The sequence below is a fragment of the Peromyscus maniculatus genome, chromosome 15 (genome assembly GCF_049852395.1).
Source record: "Peromyscus maniculatus bairdii isolate BWxNUB_F1_BW_parent chromosome 15, HU_Pman_BW_mat_3.1, whole genome shotgun sequence".
Lineage (NCBI taxonomy): Eukaryota > Metazoa > Chordata > Mammalia > Rodentia > Cricetidae > Peromyscus > Peromyscus maniculatus.
Genome location: NC_134866.1, coordinates 43,173,688 through 43,188,899, shown reverse-complemented (window position 1 = coordinate 43,188,899; position 15,212 = coordinate 43,173,688). Strand labels below are relative to the sequence as shown.

Here is a 15,212-nt window from a genome sequence, read left to right as displayed (position 1 = left end):
GGCTTCCAGATTAATTCACTTTTGGCTGCTTTTTAAATGGCCACAGAGTAGACAGGCAGGCCCTCTTGCTCCCCATCACAAAGCCAAGTCTGTGAAATAGCCCCTCTCCAGAGGCATCCTTCCAGGATCCGTTCTGTGTTGGGCATACCTCAGACCCTGGTAATGCCTTTTGGTTCTGTGCTGGGAATACCTCAGACCCTGGTAATGCCTTTTGGTTCTGTCCTGGGCATACCTCAGACCCTGGTAATGCCTTTTGGTTCTGTCCTGGGCATACCTCAGACCCTGGTAATGCCTTTTGGTTCTGTGCTGGGCATACCTCAGACCCTGGTAATGCCTTTTGGTTCTGTGCTGGGCATACCTCAGACCCTGGTAATGCCTTTTGGTTCTGTGCTGGGCATACCTCAGACCCTGGTAATGCCTTTTGGTTCTGTGCTGGGCATACCTCGGACCCTGGTAATGCCCTTTGCTCTAATCCAGAGTGCAAGTTGAAAGTCACAGTAGGAAGGCTGAATCCATCTGCTCGCTCAGCTGTTTCCTGGGCCTTTCAAACTTCAGTTCTTTCTCTATAAACCCAGAGAAAGGCCTCACCCGTTCCCATCCACCCACTCCACCTCCCCCAGCCAGCCTGCAGAGTTTCCTGGACAAAACCCAGCAACGTGTACCTTGAAATTATCTCCGATCCACGTGGCTAAACTACTTTCCGCAGGGTTGGGTACATCAGGACAACACAGACGAGTCAACCGGCTATGAAGAGATGAGATTTTAGAAGAGGGGGTGAGTTCAGGGCATGATCCATGTGTAGTGAGCGGCTGAGCTAAGGGCAAGGCTTACTAAAGGCAACTGCATGACTCCCTATTCAAGAAGAGCATGGATATTTGAATCAGAATGGCCTCCATAGGCTCATATGTTTGAGTACTTGGCCCCCAGTTGGTGGAACTGTTTGGGAATGACTGAGAGTGCATGACCTTGTACGAGGAGGTGTGTCACTGGGGGCAGGCCTTGAGATTTCAGAAGCCCACACATCTCGGTTACATATGGCTGTGTCTCAAGATGTGAGCACTCAGCTACTGCTCCAGAGCCGATCCAGCCTCACTGCCGCCATGCTCCCTATCATAACGGTCATGGACTCTAACCCTCTGAAACTGTAAGTGTCCAGCAAAACCTTTACAAGCTGCCTTGATATAGTGTCTTACCACAGCAATAGAAAATAAAAGACAGAAGGCAATTGTACAGCTCCCTTTTCAATAAGGGCAAGCTTCCACACGGCGGGAAATATGAAGCAGTTGTCTGTGGGACAACACAGGAGACACATGCTTCCCCCATGTAATTATATCCTTCCTGCCTTTCTCCATCACCCCTGTATCTCTACCCTGGTCCTGATGTTGGAAATTGCATTACAGTCACTCTAGGCAGATATATTCTTGGGAGCAGCTAATACACTAACTACCCACACTTCTACATAGTGGTTCCCAAAGTATGTTCCCAACTTCAGCACCAACATCAACAGCTAATCAAAATACAGATTCTTAGTCTTTATCCAGAACTCTGAGTCAGAAACCCTTGGGGGCAGGACCTGATTTTGACATGTGCCAAAGATGGTTGCTCAAGAGCATGACGTACAAAAATTTGTGCTGTGACTTGGCTGCACCATACTGTTGGTAATTGAGGTTGACATTAGCTTAATCATGAATGAGTCCCAGCTGCTGGGCAGAGAAAGCTCCCTGGGACCAGTGTAGCACGCTCTATCAAAGAGGAACACCAGGGCAGCCTAAGGCTCCCTGCTGGGAGAAATGTAGATTTCTTTCCCCACGCTGGCAAGAGCAGGCAGGACTCCAACTCTGCACCACAGAGGACAGATATGTGTTCTCACCCAGCTAACACCCAGAGTCAGTCTCCCCTCACTCTAGACTCAGGTGATAGACATTGGCAGACAGAGCCTTTGGGGCAGCTGGCTCTCCTCAGCCTCAGAGGAATCTAGACTTGGTGGACGGACCTGTACAAATAAGTCCTCTTGATTGTCAGAGTCCTGATGAGTCTGAGGGTGCTGCCTTTAATTGTGTCCACCAAGGTGGACCAAATGAATGAGTGAGAAGAACCCCCCTCAGGGTGGAGTACCCTCTGACACCATGTACCACGATGCCTTCCACGGCTTTCTGCTGCTCACTTTTAAGGCATCCACTGTCAATTATAAACTCACTTTGGCTTTTTGAGAGCAGAAGTCACTGTGAAGATGCTAAGTAGAAGAAGGCCTCCTCCGACCAGAGATGATAGGCAGATAATTTCAAGGATACCTTTGCAACAAAGAGAACAAAATACCATTGTCAATATAGTTCCCCTGTTCATTGACAAGAATCAAATATTAACTTTTTCTTTTAGACTCAGCAACAATTCTCATCAATTTTCTGCTATTTGAATTAAATTTCTTTCTATTAAAACCACTGGGATTTTGGTTCCCCATCTAGCTGTCTTTCCCCCATGTAATAGGGTAGATATTGATATACTTTATTTTGTATTAGTATAGATTACTTATACAGAATACTGGGTTTCATTATGGTGTCTTCAAATATTACACATTATATATTGGTAAATGTGTTCACCAGGGTCATCCTCCAAATTCATTCATTTACTCAGTACTTACTGAGCATAATAACTATTGGCCAGACATCATTCTGAGAAATAAAACAAACAAATAAGCAAGACATATCGGATCCTTACTCACATGGTCCTTATATACCGGGGTAGAAAACCTCACACAGTAAAACCCTGACAGTTAATCTTTGACTGTTGGTTTGACTGGACTGAGAGATGTCTACAGAACAGTAAAAACATGCTTCTGTGTGTCTGTGAGGGTGTGTTCAGAGGACTGCCACGGGAGAACAACCTAAGGGAAGACCCCCACCCCCACCCCGATTGTAGGCAGGACCATCGGATATGCTGGGCCCCAGATGTGATAAATGTAGAAAAAGAGAAGGCCAGTCAGTAAACACAAGTTCCTTCTTCCTGATCATGAACGTTGATTGCTGGGGCCATTATCTGTGGATTTCAGACTTCAGTGTAGTAAGTCTTTGGACATGGACTCACCCTAGCAACTCTCCAGAGAGCTTCCAGGTCCAGCTTTAGATGGGGACTGCGTCATTAAGCCCAACTCTTATTCTAAAGACTCTAACTTCTAAGACTGAGCAGCTACCAGGGTCTCCGCTTCGGCAGCATACCGATGGCCACTGCTGGAAAGTCTAACTTCCAATCACATAAACCATATCAGTTCTGTTCTTCTAGGGAATCCTAAGTAAGAGTACTTCAAATAGAATAATCAAATAGAGCAACTAGGGTAAGCTGGTGGGAGGTTAACAACTTAATCTTGCATGTACGTATGGACCATTTATTTAATTTTTCAGATAGGGTCTCACTGTGTAGCCAGAGTGGCCTGAACTCACCGTGTAGGCTGAGCCTTACATTTCACATCTTCCTGCCTCTGCCCTGAGTGCCGAGGCTGGTGTTCAGCACCACGCCTGGCTAGATCTGATCGCGAGAAAGAGCCTGCCCTGCACAGTTACGGAGAAAAGCACTCCAGAGATGCGCACAAGCTTTGGAGAAGGAGTGAGTTAGAGAAACAGAGGCAGGAAGGGAGAGGAAATGAAGTAAGGGGTGGACAGAGACCGGTGGGCTTTCCACAGGGCATCTAGAACTTTAAACTGGGGCTGCTGTGTCTGAGTGGGTGGTAGAGGGCTGAGAGATAGTTAAGGGCACCAGCTGCTCTTGCAGAGGACCCAGGTCCAGCTCTCAACACCCATATGGCTGCTCACAACTGCCTGGAACTTAAGTTCCAGGTGATTCGAACTCTCTTCTGACCTATGCAGGCTCTCACATGCATGTGGTTCACATAAATTCACTCAGCTAATCCAGCATGATCATAGAGTGGCCTGTAACCTAATCTATAGGTCAAGGAGAGACAGCCTAGGCTCCAACACAGGATCTTGCCTTCAGTTTGATCCTGAGAGAAAATTCCATGAGCTGACACAGCTTGCACGCAGTGCTCTGAAAACACAACATGATTTTTTAAAAGGATTTTTTCAAAAGCAGTATCAAAGAAAATTCCAAGAAGGCATTGCTTGCCCACAGAATGGAACATGTTTTCTGTGTGAAGGCATATGCTCCGCTCATAGTTTCCAGAGCCACAAGTCTACTTTATTCTTTCAGAATATAAATAACAAGAGGATTTTGAGATGCTTCAAGAAGACATTTTTTTGGCTTATACTAGTTATTGCAAAACTTGGCAGTGTTCCTTGGTTTTTGTTTTTGTTTTTCTGGTTTTTTGAGATAGAGTCCTTCTGTGTAGCCCTGGCTGTCCTAGAACTCACTCTGCAGACCAGGCTTTTCTCTTCTTTTTCCTTCATCTATTACATTCCCACTGCTTTCCTATTAAATATCTTCCTTAGCCAACCACCATATGAAACTACTGTATTTTACATTGTTACTCCTATCAAATTTTTCCTGCTTTCTGTGTTTTCAATGCAGAAGCTGGTGAGTTGAACACACACATCTTTTTGCCCCCAAACCCCACAGATGGTAACATTAAGTCTCTTCCTGCTCATCAGTGACCTTTGACCAACCAACATTCCCTTGCAAGGGTCTGTTGCACAAGTCCTGACATTTAGAAACTCGTGAGTGTGAGGTAGGATGACAACCTGTCATGGAACTACTCACGATTGAGGAGGAAGTTGATGGCTCCCCCCAAAGGTTATTTGGGGCTTCCTATCAGGAAGGAGGAGCAAACTAACAGTCTGTCTGACTCAGCCCTCAGTGCTCCCCGGCAGTTTCTTACTGTTCATCTCCCGGAGAGGTGATTGAGCCAGAGAGCACACAAGGCTTCACTGCTGCATTCTGCTGGCTTCCCTGCTCTTGACAAATGGCATTTCCAACACAATGTAAACTCTACAAGGAGGCCTTGAAGCTAGTACTCACTGATTGACAATGTCCTGAAGTTTATTATGTTCCCACTCTTTCCCCCAGCTCCAGTCTTGGCCTCAACCCAAACAGTATAAGAGGTCCTTCGTGTCAGGGACTCCAGGTCATACTGCAGGACACGGGAGTTGACTGTCTTGGCTGAAGGGAAAAACAGAAGCTGAACAATACAGCAAGCCAAACTGAAAATGTGCGTTAGTACTGACCCTAGAAGCCCTGACCTGCAAGTCTAGCCGGCCCCCTCTCAACTTCTGCTGAAAACAAGTCCATCGAGATGGACCAAAGACCTAAATACAAGAGCGAAAAACATAAAACCCTTCAAAAGCCAAAATAAGTAAATCACAACTTTGAATTGTGAATTGTTTTTGAAATATGATACCCAAAGCACAAGCAACCACATAGAACAATATTAAACTGAACTTCATTAAAATTAAAAAGCTTTTGTTCATCAAAAGACAGCATAAGACTGAAATAACTATCTACAAAATTGAAGAAAGTATTTGTAAGTTACATATTTGATAAGGAGCTTATACTCAGAATATAATGGGTTCATAACTCAAAGTCACACAGATAACTCAATGTTAAAACGGGTGAACAAATTAAGAGGACATTTCTCTGAAGAAGACACAGTGGCCAATAGCTCCACAAGGCTGCTCCATATCCTTGGTGGCCAGGGACAAACAGTTTTCTAAATGAGGTCCCCCTTGGGACCACATGCTGTACGACTTACTTATTTTATTTTGCGGTGAACTCAAAGCCTCGTGCATGTTAGATAAGGGCTTGGACTATGAGCTGCCCCCTTAGCCCTGATTACTTTTTTGAAATAATCTGAATGCACAGTCTATAGACACAGTCTGGTAGTCACCAGAGGCTGTGGGAGGAGGGGAGTGGGGAGTGACCGATTAAAGAATATAGAGCTCCATATGGAGAGGGAATACAGAAAGGTGATAACTACATAATATGGTAAATGTTCTTAAGACCTTAAAATGTTTATTGCTAAATTTTACGTTATGTCTACTCCACCATAACAAAGTCAAATTTAGCCTAACTGGGAATCCAAGCATAGCTCAGAGTTTACGATGAGAGAAGATACTGTGGACTCAAGAATAAAGCACTGGGCAGCGGGCAGTAGAACCCAAGCTTAAAGAGCTCTGCAGTGGCCGGGCGGTGGTGGCGCACGCCTGTAATCCCAGCACTCAGGAGGCAGAGTCAGGCGGATCTCTGGGAGTTCGAGGCCAGCCTGGGCTACAGAGCGAGATCCAGGTCAGGCTCCAAAGCTACACAGAGAAACCCTGTCTCGAAAAAACAAAGAAACAAAAACAAAAGGAGCTCTGCAGCAAGGCAAGGGCCACCAAATGTCCCCACATATGGACCCATTCTAAGCTGAGCAGATCCCGCCAGAAGTAATGGTCATAAAAGTCTGAGGGGTGAGTCAAAGCACTCCGTGACTGCACAGGAGAAACCACCCCACCCCCCACCCCCATGTTGGGTTTATTCACATCATCTGTGGGGAGAGGTCGATTGAGTTTCCTCAACTTGAGCACACTTACAGAATGTTTCTCCACCTTCAGCTTGGTAAAATATGGTGTAATTGTTGATAAATCCATTTCTTTCACTCTTGGGAATCTCTTCCCATATGATTGTGGCTGTCTTCAGACCAATGTTCTCTGCCCAGGTCTTAGGACCTTCTTTTGGAGCTTCAGAGGACAGGGAGATTAAACAAACAAACAAACAGAAACCAAGGCTGAATCACACCCTGGAAGATCCACCCCTGCCCAGAGCTGCTACCATTGTCCAAGCAAGACCCACAAAGGTAACTGAATTGGCAGGGTGGGGGGAGACAGAGGGGGAGACGGGGATGGGGGGGGATGGATGACGGACAGACTGACGGACTGATACATCAACTTGTTTGTAGAGATTGTTTGTTTTGTTCTCGGTCGGGAATCTTATATAAGACAACAAGGCGTTTCTAAGCCCCAAGAAGACGTACTTTCTTACAGATCCCCATTCCAATTAGCATCCAGCTTTCTTTCCTATCTGTAAAGCATGAGCAGCTGAAGACTAACTTCCCTGGCCAACCATTCCATATACAGCAGGAGAGTTTCCAGTGTTGAATCTAGAAGATGCGGACTTTCAAAAAGATGAAATAACGTCTGAGTAATGTATCAGTGAAATCCTTGCTTATTGTTTCATAAAAGTCATTTGGGGGGGGGGGCTCTAAGATAGCCCAGTTGGTAAAGCACTTGCCAGGCGAGCATGAGGTGTGGAAAAAGCTGACCACGTGGCCACTGCTTGTAATGTCAGAGCTGAAGAGGCGGAGACAGGCAGATCGCTGGGCTTGCTGGCCAGCCAGCCTGGACTAATGTGCAAGCCCCAGGTCCAGGGAGACAGTCTCAAACACCAAACAAGGTGGATGGCTCCTGAAGGATGACAAGTGAGATCGACATCTGACCTCCATGCATGTGCACCAAGACACACGCGACCAACAGGTATGCGCACACCTGCACACACTCAACAGGGAATCCTCTTCAACTTGGGTCTGATGAACTTGGTAGGCTTCCTGAATCAATCTCAATGAAAGTTAACTTCGGTTACATCGCGAGTTGCTATTTCGTTGTGATGTTAGGTAAGGAGTTTCACCTCCATGAACCTCGATTTCCCATTTGTGAAGGGGAAGTAGCTGGATCTGTTGAACACTTTACATCTACCCACCTTTGAAATGTAGTGACTGTAACCTGGGCCCCAGTGTGTCAAGCACACACAGTTGAAGGGGAAGATTAGGGTGTGGTTGAAATGGTCCTTCAGACAACTCAGCACCTGAATCTATAGAAGTGTGTCCCCACCCCCCAAGGTTGGTCCACACATACCGTCTTCTCTGGCATACACTTGGATTGTACGTGGCTCTCCTGCTTTTTGCCCCAACACTGGATACACTGATATGTTATAGCACACGAGAGGCTTTAGTTTATCTTGAGGGGAGGGAGGGAGAGAGAGAGAGCCGCATCAGTACACATAATGGCAGAACAGCGGACATGAAGGACTGAGTTGTGTCCTAAGACCCCCAGGAGACCTTCTGTTCTCTAGGTGAGATGGTCTCTAACATCCACTCTGGCTCTAGAATGTTCTAACTAGCTCCCAGAACTAAGCTGAGGACAATTCTAATAAAATCACAGCTCCATCATGAACAGGGAGAAAAGCCAGTCAGTCCTTCCTCCGCCATCACTGATTTTATCATATGATTTGGGCATGTGCTGAATAAAATCTAACCCCTCTGACAACAGCCTGAATTCCAGCTCCTCTACCCGCCTGTGTTCCTTTATAAGGCTTTTTGTTTGTTTTTGGAGATGAAGTCTCGTGATAAGGCCAGGCTAGCCTTAAACTCAGTACCCTCCACTTGCCTCAGCCTCCTCCAGAGGGCTGGGATTATAAATACACACCGCCATGTCTGACTATATATTTCTTAATATAGATGCTACTAAGTCCTGGGAGGCAGCTGGAGTACGGAGACTTCAGAGGCAAAGCTGGCCTTATACCTTACGTGGGGAACGGACTTTCTGGGAATGAAGCCTATTTACTCCGTCGGTCACTGAGGGAGGGCCACTGAGACAGAATGGAGTTTCCGAGGTAGGACATTTGGTACCCAAAGTCTGGTGTTACCCCAGGATAATCGGGGCTCTCCTCGGGTAAGTGTCAAGATTCTGTTTCTTTTGGACATGATGGGCCCACCGCATTCATGAGTTCACAGTCGCTGCGGTCACTTGCCTGAGACCAAACTAGTCAACATTCCAGCATGAAGTGGGGGGACCCATGGGACCCACCCCCAGCTGGGGCACTATTGTGGACCGCTGCCGGCTGACAGAGGAAGGAGAGTCAGCTTTCTTCAAGGGTGTGTCCCCACCCGCAGTGGGTCACCCCTACCCAGTGGATGGCCACACTTATGCCTATGTGGGCAGCACTAATGAGACTCTGGGTTATTAAAAAATAAGGGGGAAAAAGGGAGGAACAGAAAGATGGGAGGGGTGGGGGAAGTGGGGGGGAATCTGGGAGGAGTAGGACAGACATGGGACAGTGAGGAGGAGGAGTCAGACATGGGACAGTGAGGAAGAGGAAGAGGAGGAGGACAGACGGACATAGGCAAATGCATTGTATGTTCACATGAAATTATCAGCTCAATTATACATTTTAAAAAGCCTTCCTTTTCTAGGTAAATTACGGTTAGCACTGGCAGGCTTAGTGAGCATCATTATTTCCTGCGTCTCCTTTAATATGAGAGGCTAAGATTGTGTGCACTTCCCACCTGGGGACAGGCTTTCTCTGCCAGCTTCGCCGGGGAACGCTGCGCGCTGTGACAGTTACTAAACTTCTCCAGGGCCGCCCTCACAAAGGGCTTTAAAAGCTGCTTGAAAGGAAACCAAACCCTGCACCAAGGGAGCTTGCGGGTTCTGGGCCGGCTACCTCGCTCGACGGTCCAGTGTGTGACCCGAGACACGGCTTCCCAGGAAAGGCCAGAGAACTCAGACGGGACGGTTTCCGGGAACCACTCCACCACCCAAGTGTCCACCTCAGGAATGGTGCTCTGCCACGTCAGCACCAGCAGGGGCTCCGCCAGGCGGGCTTCCAGGTCGCGGATGCACTGGATGGCTAGAGAGAGAGAGGAAAGGACGCGCCCACAGCTGCCACACCCAGCCCACATGTGCCGGACTGGCATCCTGCCAACGCCAGATTGCCAGACGCCCCACGGTAGCTCCTCCCACTTTATTTTCAGCCTTTTCCCTTTTCTTTACCAAATACCTCTGATGATTGCAAGGCTTCTTAATCTGCTTTTACCTCCTCCTACACTCAGCAGTTTCCAGAAACAGAGCTCACTAGTGGCTTATGTCCCATGCATTCCCTTTAAGTCAAAAACAGGAATGGAAACCTAGTCTCATCCCTAAAAGCTGCAGCTCACGATCTCCTTTCCCAGACTGGCCCTGTATTTGAGATTCCACTTGCTACTCCTGGACGTAAGCCAGGTAATCTGTCCACCTGGAAAGGCAGCTCTGAGAAAAGTAAGGCTTGAAGATGTGATGCTGAGGCAGAGCCAGAGCCAGGCCCAGAAGCACAGAGCCTGGGCATCATTGCCACCTCTTCCGCAGGATTCCTGCTTCTCCTCCCCGCCCCCTTCCCACCCCCCTGCCTCCTCCTGTCTCCCCCTAACTCCCCCTGTCCTCCCCTGCCTCCTCCTGTCTCCCCCTAACTCCCTCTGTCCTCCCCTGCCTCCCCCTGCCTCCTCCTGCCTCCCCCTGTCGTCCCCTTCCTCCACTGCCTTCCCCTTGCCTCCCCCTGACTCCCCTGCCCTCCCCTTGCCTCCCCTGCCTCTTCCTGCCTCCCCCTGTACTCTCCTGCCTCCTCCTGCCTCCCCCTGCCTCCCCCTGCCCACATCTGTTAAGAGTCAATGAGTATCCTCTGAAATGATATCCCCAGTGCTATAGAAAATGACTTCCCGTGAAAATGGGACCCCCATAGATGTGGTGTGGATGGCAGGCCCTGCATTCAACGTAACTGATGTCCTTAGGAGAAAGGGAGACCTGGGGAGGACGAGGCCGGGGGAGATGGCTCAGTCAGTACTGTGCTTGAGGAACTGAGTTTGATCCCCAACACCCACATAAAACGCTGAGTTCAGGGGACAGAGACAGGAGAATTCTTACAGTCACCTAGTTAGCTGGTTGAGCCAAGCTGGTGAGCTCCATGACCAGTGGCTGACCCTGTCCCTTCACGGCTGAGATGGCCTAGCAGGAAAGAGGACTGTGGCTCCCGCAGAAGACTGGAGTTGGTCCCCAGCACTGGGTGTTCCCAAGTGCCCGTAACTCCTGCTCCAGGGGGTCCAATGCCTCGGGCCTACATGGGCACCTACATTCACATGCACACACCCACATACAGGCACACACACATACTCGTAATTAAAAATAATAGAAAACAATCTAGGATCGTGGGGTGGTGCATGCCTTTAACCTCAGCACTTGGGAGACAGCGGCAGGAGGATCTTCTTCAAGGCCAGCTTGGTCTACATAACAAGTTTCAATATAACCAGGATGACACAGAGAAACTCTGCCTCAAAACATACACACACACACACACACACACACACACACACACACACACAGGCACACACACACAATCTTAAAAAACAAAGTGGAGAGCAGTTAAAGAAGACAGCTGATGTCTGTCTCTGGCCTCCACACATGGATACAAACTAACATGAACAGAAACATACAAAAGAAAAGAGAAAAGAAAAGGAAGGAAAGGAAGAGAGAGAGAGAGAGAGAGAGAGAGAGAGAGAGAGAAGGAGGAAGAGCACTTGGAGATATTGGAACTGCCCCAAGCCAGGGCCTAGGGCCACAAGAAGTGTGGAAATGCTACAAGCTGTAGGAAAACATAATGAAATTCAGCTACTATCATAAAAGCTACTACTTGGAAAAGTCAAGGACTTCTCCAGAGGTCAAGCCACCGCTTAAGGAGTCTTGGTGATAGTTTAGCTTTTGTATATATATTAGCTGGTTCCTAAAATTATTTTCTTGTGTGTTTCCAAGAACTCCTAACAGTGTATTTGTCTAAAACACCTATCAAGCGTCCAAGGCCATATGAAACAACACCTGTCTCCTAGTTCAGGCAGATAGCTTTATTTCTTGTGCAATTTAGGGTGAGACCCTCCTTTCTTATACAACCTTACTAATAGACCCTAACTTCTTACCTAACCACTTCTCGGAATGTAGACTGAGCACATAGATCCCCTTTTTCATATACTAACTCGTCATTAGCACTCGGTTGACCTCTTTGACCACTTCCATTTTGGATTATAAAAGAAAGCCTGGTGGTCATTGCCTGAGGAAGATTCTCACCTGCCTTTGTGACCCTGTAGAATTCAAGCCTGGTGGCCTTGCTCGACCAGGGGCTTGCTACTGCTTGGGTTTATAACTGGATTCCTGGGAGACTTAGGAGGAATGTGGAGAACGGAGAGACGGAGAATGGGGAGGGATACGGAGGATTTTGACCAGAGAGAACATGTGGACAAGATGGAAGATGAGGAAGAGTCAGATGGGGAAGTCCTCGCTGTGTAAGAACAAGGTGAAAAGGACCTAGATGAGGCAGAATTAAGACGAGAGAATTAAGATAGAACTTAGAGGGAGCAGTAGATGAATATAGAGAGAAATCAGGCAAGAAAGGAGCTAGGCACGAGAACAGAACTGAAGCTGTGTATAAAGGATCTTATGTCAGAGGAACTAAAGCAAGTGGACGATAGAGCTCGGTGTGCTGAGATTCTATTTCCTGAAAATAGTCCTCGACGTTAGTAGTTCTCTCTCCTGAGCCCCTGGGATGTATAATATTAAGGCTGGTCCCTCTAATATTATACAAGATGGAAAGATTAAGGAAGGTCCTCTTCTAGGGACTCTGGGGGGAGTATGGTACAGTCTACAACTTTATACCTCTAGCCTCCCAAACCGCAGGGCAGGACAATGTGTTCCTGTTGTTTTAAGCGGCCCAGTTGGTGAGGACAATAAGGTAGTTAGTACCTTAGCTTAATTAGCCTCCTCCCTGCCTGCCTGTCTGCCATACTTCCTCTTCTGGCCTCCTGGAGGCACTTTCTTAACAAGCAACTTGGCAAGGAATCCTGGCCCCGAAGATGAGTGAGCACGGCTTCCAAACCTCACACTCTTCCTGCTCACCAATCCTGGAACTCAGAAAGAGCAGGAGAACCAGGTCTAAGGGGCCAGGTATGAGGCTGAGGAGCAGACATGGGGAGGTTGGAAAGGAGTCGGGAAACTGTGAGTCAGTCATGCAAGAGGGGAGGCCTGGCCGTGATGAGAAGCGCTGAGAGACAGGTTTCTAAGTCATCTATGGCATACAGACTAATTACCAGCCTTCTTCCGTTCCAAATCAAGAGCATCTTGAGCGCCCACTCCTGATACAGGACTCTCTGAAGAGTACGAGGAAAAGAAATGGGCCCTGAAAGCAGGGAAGAGATTGGACTTTGAACATCATCAATGCCGTACAAAGGATGAGAAGACAGCCACCTCCCACCTCCCCACCCTAACCCCTAACCCCAATCTAGCAAATACCATTCTCGGGGCCACCTCCCTCTGCCAGCTCAGACTCACCCCAGCTCTCCCTGACGCAGTTCCCACTGCCCCGCAGGCCCCCTCACCACAAGTGGCTTTGCTTTTCCACATCCTGCATCAGACCACTCCTGCCTGTGACTGAAGACACATAACATTCCGGAAGTTCAAATAGAGGGACCCTGACAGGTCATCTCTGCCAACCCTTTATTCTAAAGATGAGAACTTGGGGCCCACAGAGGCCAATAACCATCTTGGCTCGTAGAGGGTCTGTGACCAGAATCCCCAAATCACCTTATGAACACTAATTTCACCAGTTTGATTCATGCAGACCAGCTAAAACTGCACTGGGAAAATCCTGTACAAATTACAAAGCTTTCCTGGATCTTTTCATCATGTAGAAGATAGACCTAACAGTATTAGCATCATGGATCATTTCATGGCTGAGCTAGCCTGTGCCACCTTACAATGCCTGACCTAGCCTAACGCACAACATGTGCTGATCATATGAATTCAATGAAAGGTAAGCATCAAAATTATTATTACTTAATTCTTTCCTAGCTGATTTTATTTTATTAAACAAAATTTTGTAGAGTCTTAGGTTTCTGTGATATATTATGACAAAGACTGACAGAGTAGCCAGAGGTATGATGGACATTATCTTTTCCTGTGTCTCCATGCACATGCACGGATAATGCCTTTGACACACATGTGTACCACACTGAACAGCTGCTCTTGTCAGTGGTCACTGATAATGAAAAAGAATGATTTAAGCTTTTCTAGTTGTCTATGACAACGTTCTGCGAACTTCCTCTATAACGAGCCAGACGATAAGCATTTTAGTGTGCATCGGCTACATAATTCACAATTATTTATTACATAACTGTTAGACAAAGAAGCCACAGAGCACATGTAAAGATCCACATGGATATGGCAGTATTTCAAAAAGTTCGCTTGCAAAAAAAAAAAAAAGTGTTAGGCCAGATCTGGCCAATACCGTGTCTAGGACCATGGTAGGCAATAGTTCCAATATAAAATCCAAAAAGAAAAATCCTAAGTGAATTTAGCATCACTTTAGTTGAAGTGCCTCTTATAGTGTTTTTAAGTTGACAATTCATACCTAATACAAATGTAACTAACCAGAACTTTATTAAGAATGGTGGTAGTGGGCTGTGGATATAACCCAGTAACTCAGTGGTAGAGAGCTTTGCTGTGTAGCACCCATAAGGTCCTGTGTTTAACTCCCAGCACTGGAGATGGAGAAGATGAGACCGAGACAGCGATGGAGACACAGAGACAAAGAGACATACACAAAGAGAACACTGACGATTGGCCCAGAGATGTAACTCAATTGGTAGTGTTTGCCTAGCACAAATGAGACCTGGGTTCAGTCCTGGGCACAGCACAAACCTGGTTTGGTAGTACACTTGGGAAGAAGAAACATGGGTGTCAGAACCTCCAGGCCATCCTCTGCCTTGTGAGTCTGAGGAGTGCTCAGTTACATGAGACCCTGTCTCCAAACAACAAAAGCCGTAAGGATCAGCACTAGACACATCTCCAGAGAGGATCTCATTTACTCCTCGAAACGGTTTTCTGAGACAGGTGTATTAGGAAAGAGTTCCCGTTTACATGCATCTTAAAGAGGTTAGATAGCTTGTCCAATGGTAATGTTACCTTGTGGAAGAGCAAAGATTTGAACCCCGGGGCTGCTGGACTCCAAGGACCATGCTTCCCTCCCCTGTTCTCTATTGCTTCCCATTATGGGGCCATGGTGGGAAGTGAGGGTAATTCATTTTGGCAGTACCTCCATTAAACAAAGAATCCATAGTCCAATCACATAACATTTATTGAAAATGTTACTAGACTCCCAGACACTGGAACAAGGATGTTAAGAACCAGGGGGGTGTGGTGGCACACGCCTTTAATCCCAGGCTCAGCAGGCAGAGGCTGGCGGATCTCTGAGTTTGAGGACAGCCTGGTCTACAGAGGGAGATCCAGGACAGCCGGGGCTGTTACACAGAGAAACCCTGTCTCGATACTATTAAACACTGACTCAAAACACAGCATGATGAGCTTCCCAGAATTCTAAAATGAAGGCAGAAGTGGATTGGGTTTAAGAAAAGAAAGGGAAGGACAGGCAGAGAAGTCTGGAGCTTG

General features: G+C 47.3%; 1 protein-coding gene across 1 annotated transcript in view; it reads right to left on the bottom strand.

Moving 5' to 3' along the window:
- The window catches only part of Il31ra (interleukin 31 receptor A), a 43,021-nt gene that overhangs the window by 2,021 nt on the left and 25,788 nt on the right, over positions 1–15,212 (bottom strand). Inside the window, exons 9-14 of the mRNA XM_042261560.2 lie at positions 9,418–9,603; positions 7,830–7,931; positions 6,513–6,659; positions 4,963–5,103; positions 2,198–2,291; positions 663–744 (exon numbers count right to left, since the gene is read on the bottom strand). Of these exons, the coding sequence (XP_042117494.2) occupies positions 663–744; positions 2,198–2,291; positions 4,963–5,103; positions 6,513–6,659; positions 7,830–7,931; positions 9,418–9,603 (752 nt within the window). The remainder of the gene's footprint in view (positions 1–662; positions 745–2,197; positions 2,292–4,962; positions 5,104–6,512; positions 6,660–7,829; positions 7,932–9,417; positions 9,604–15,212) is intronic.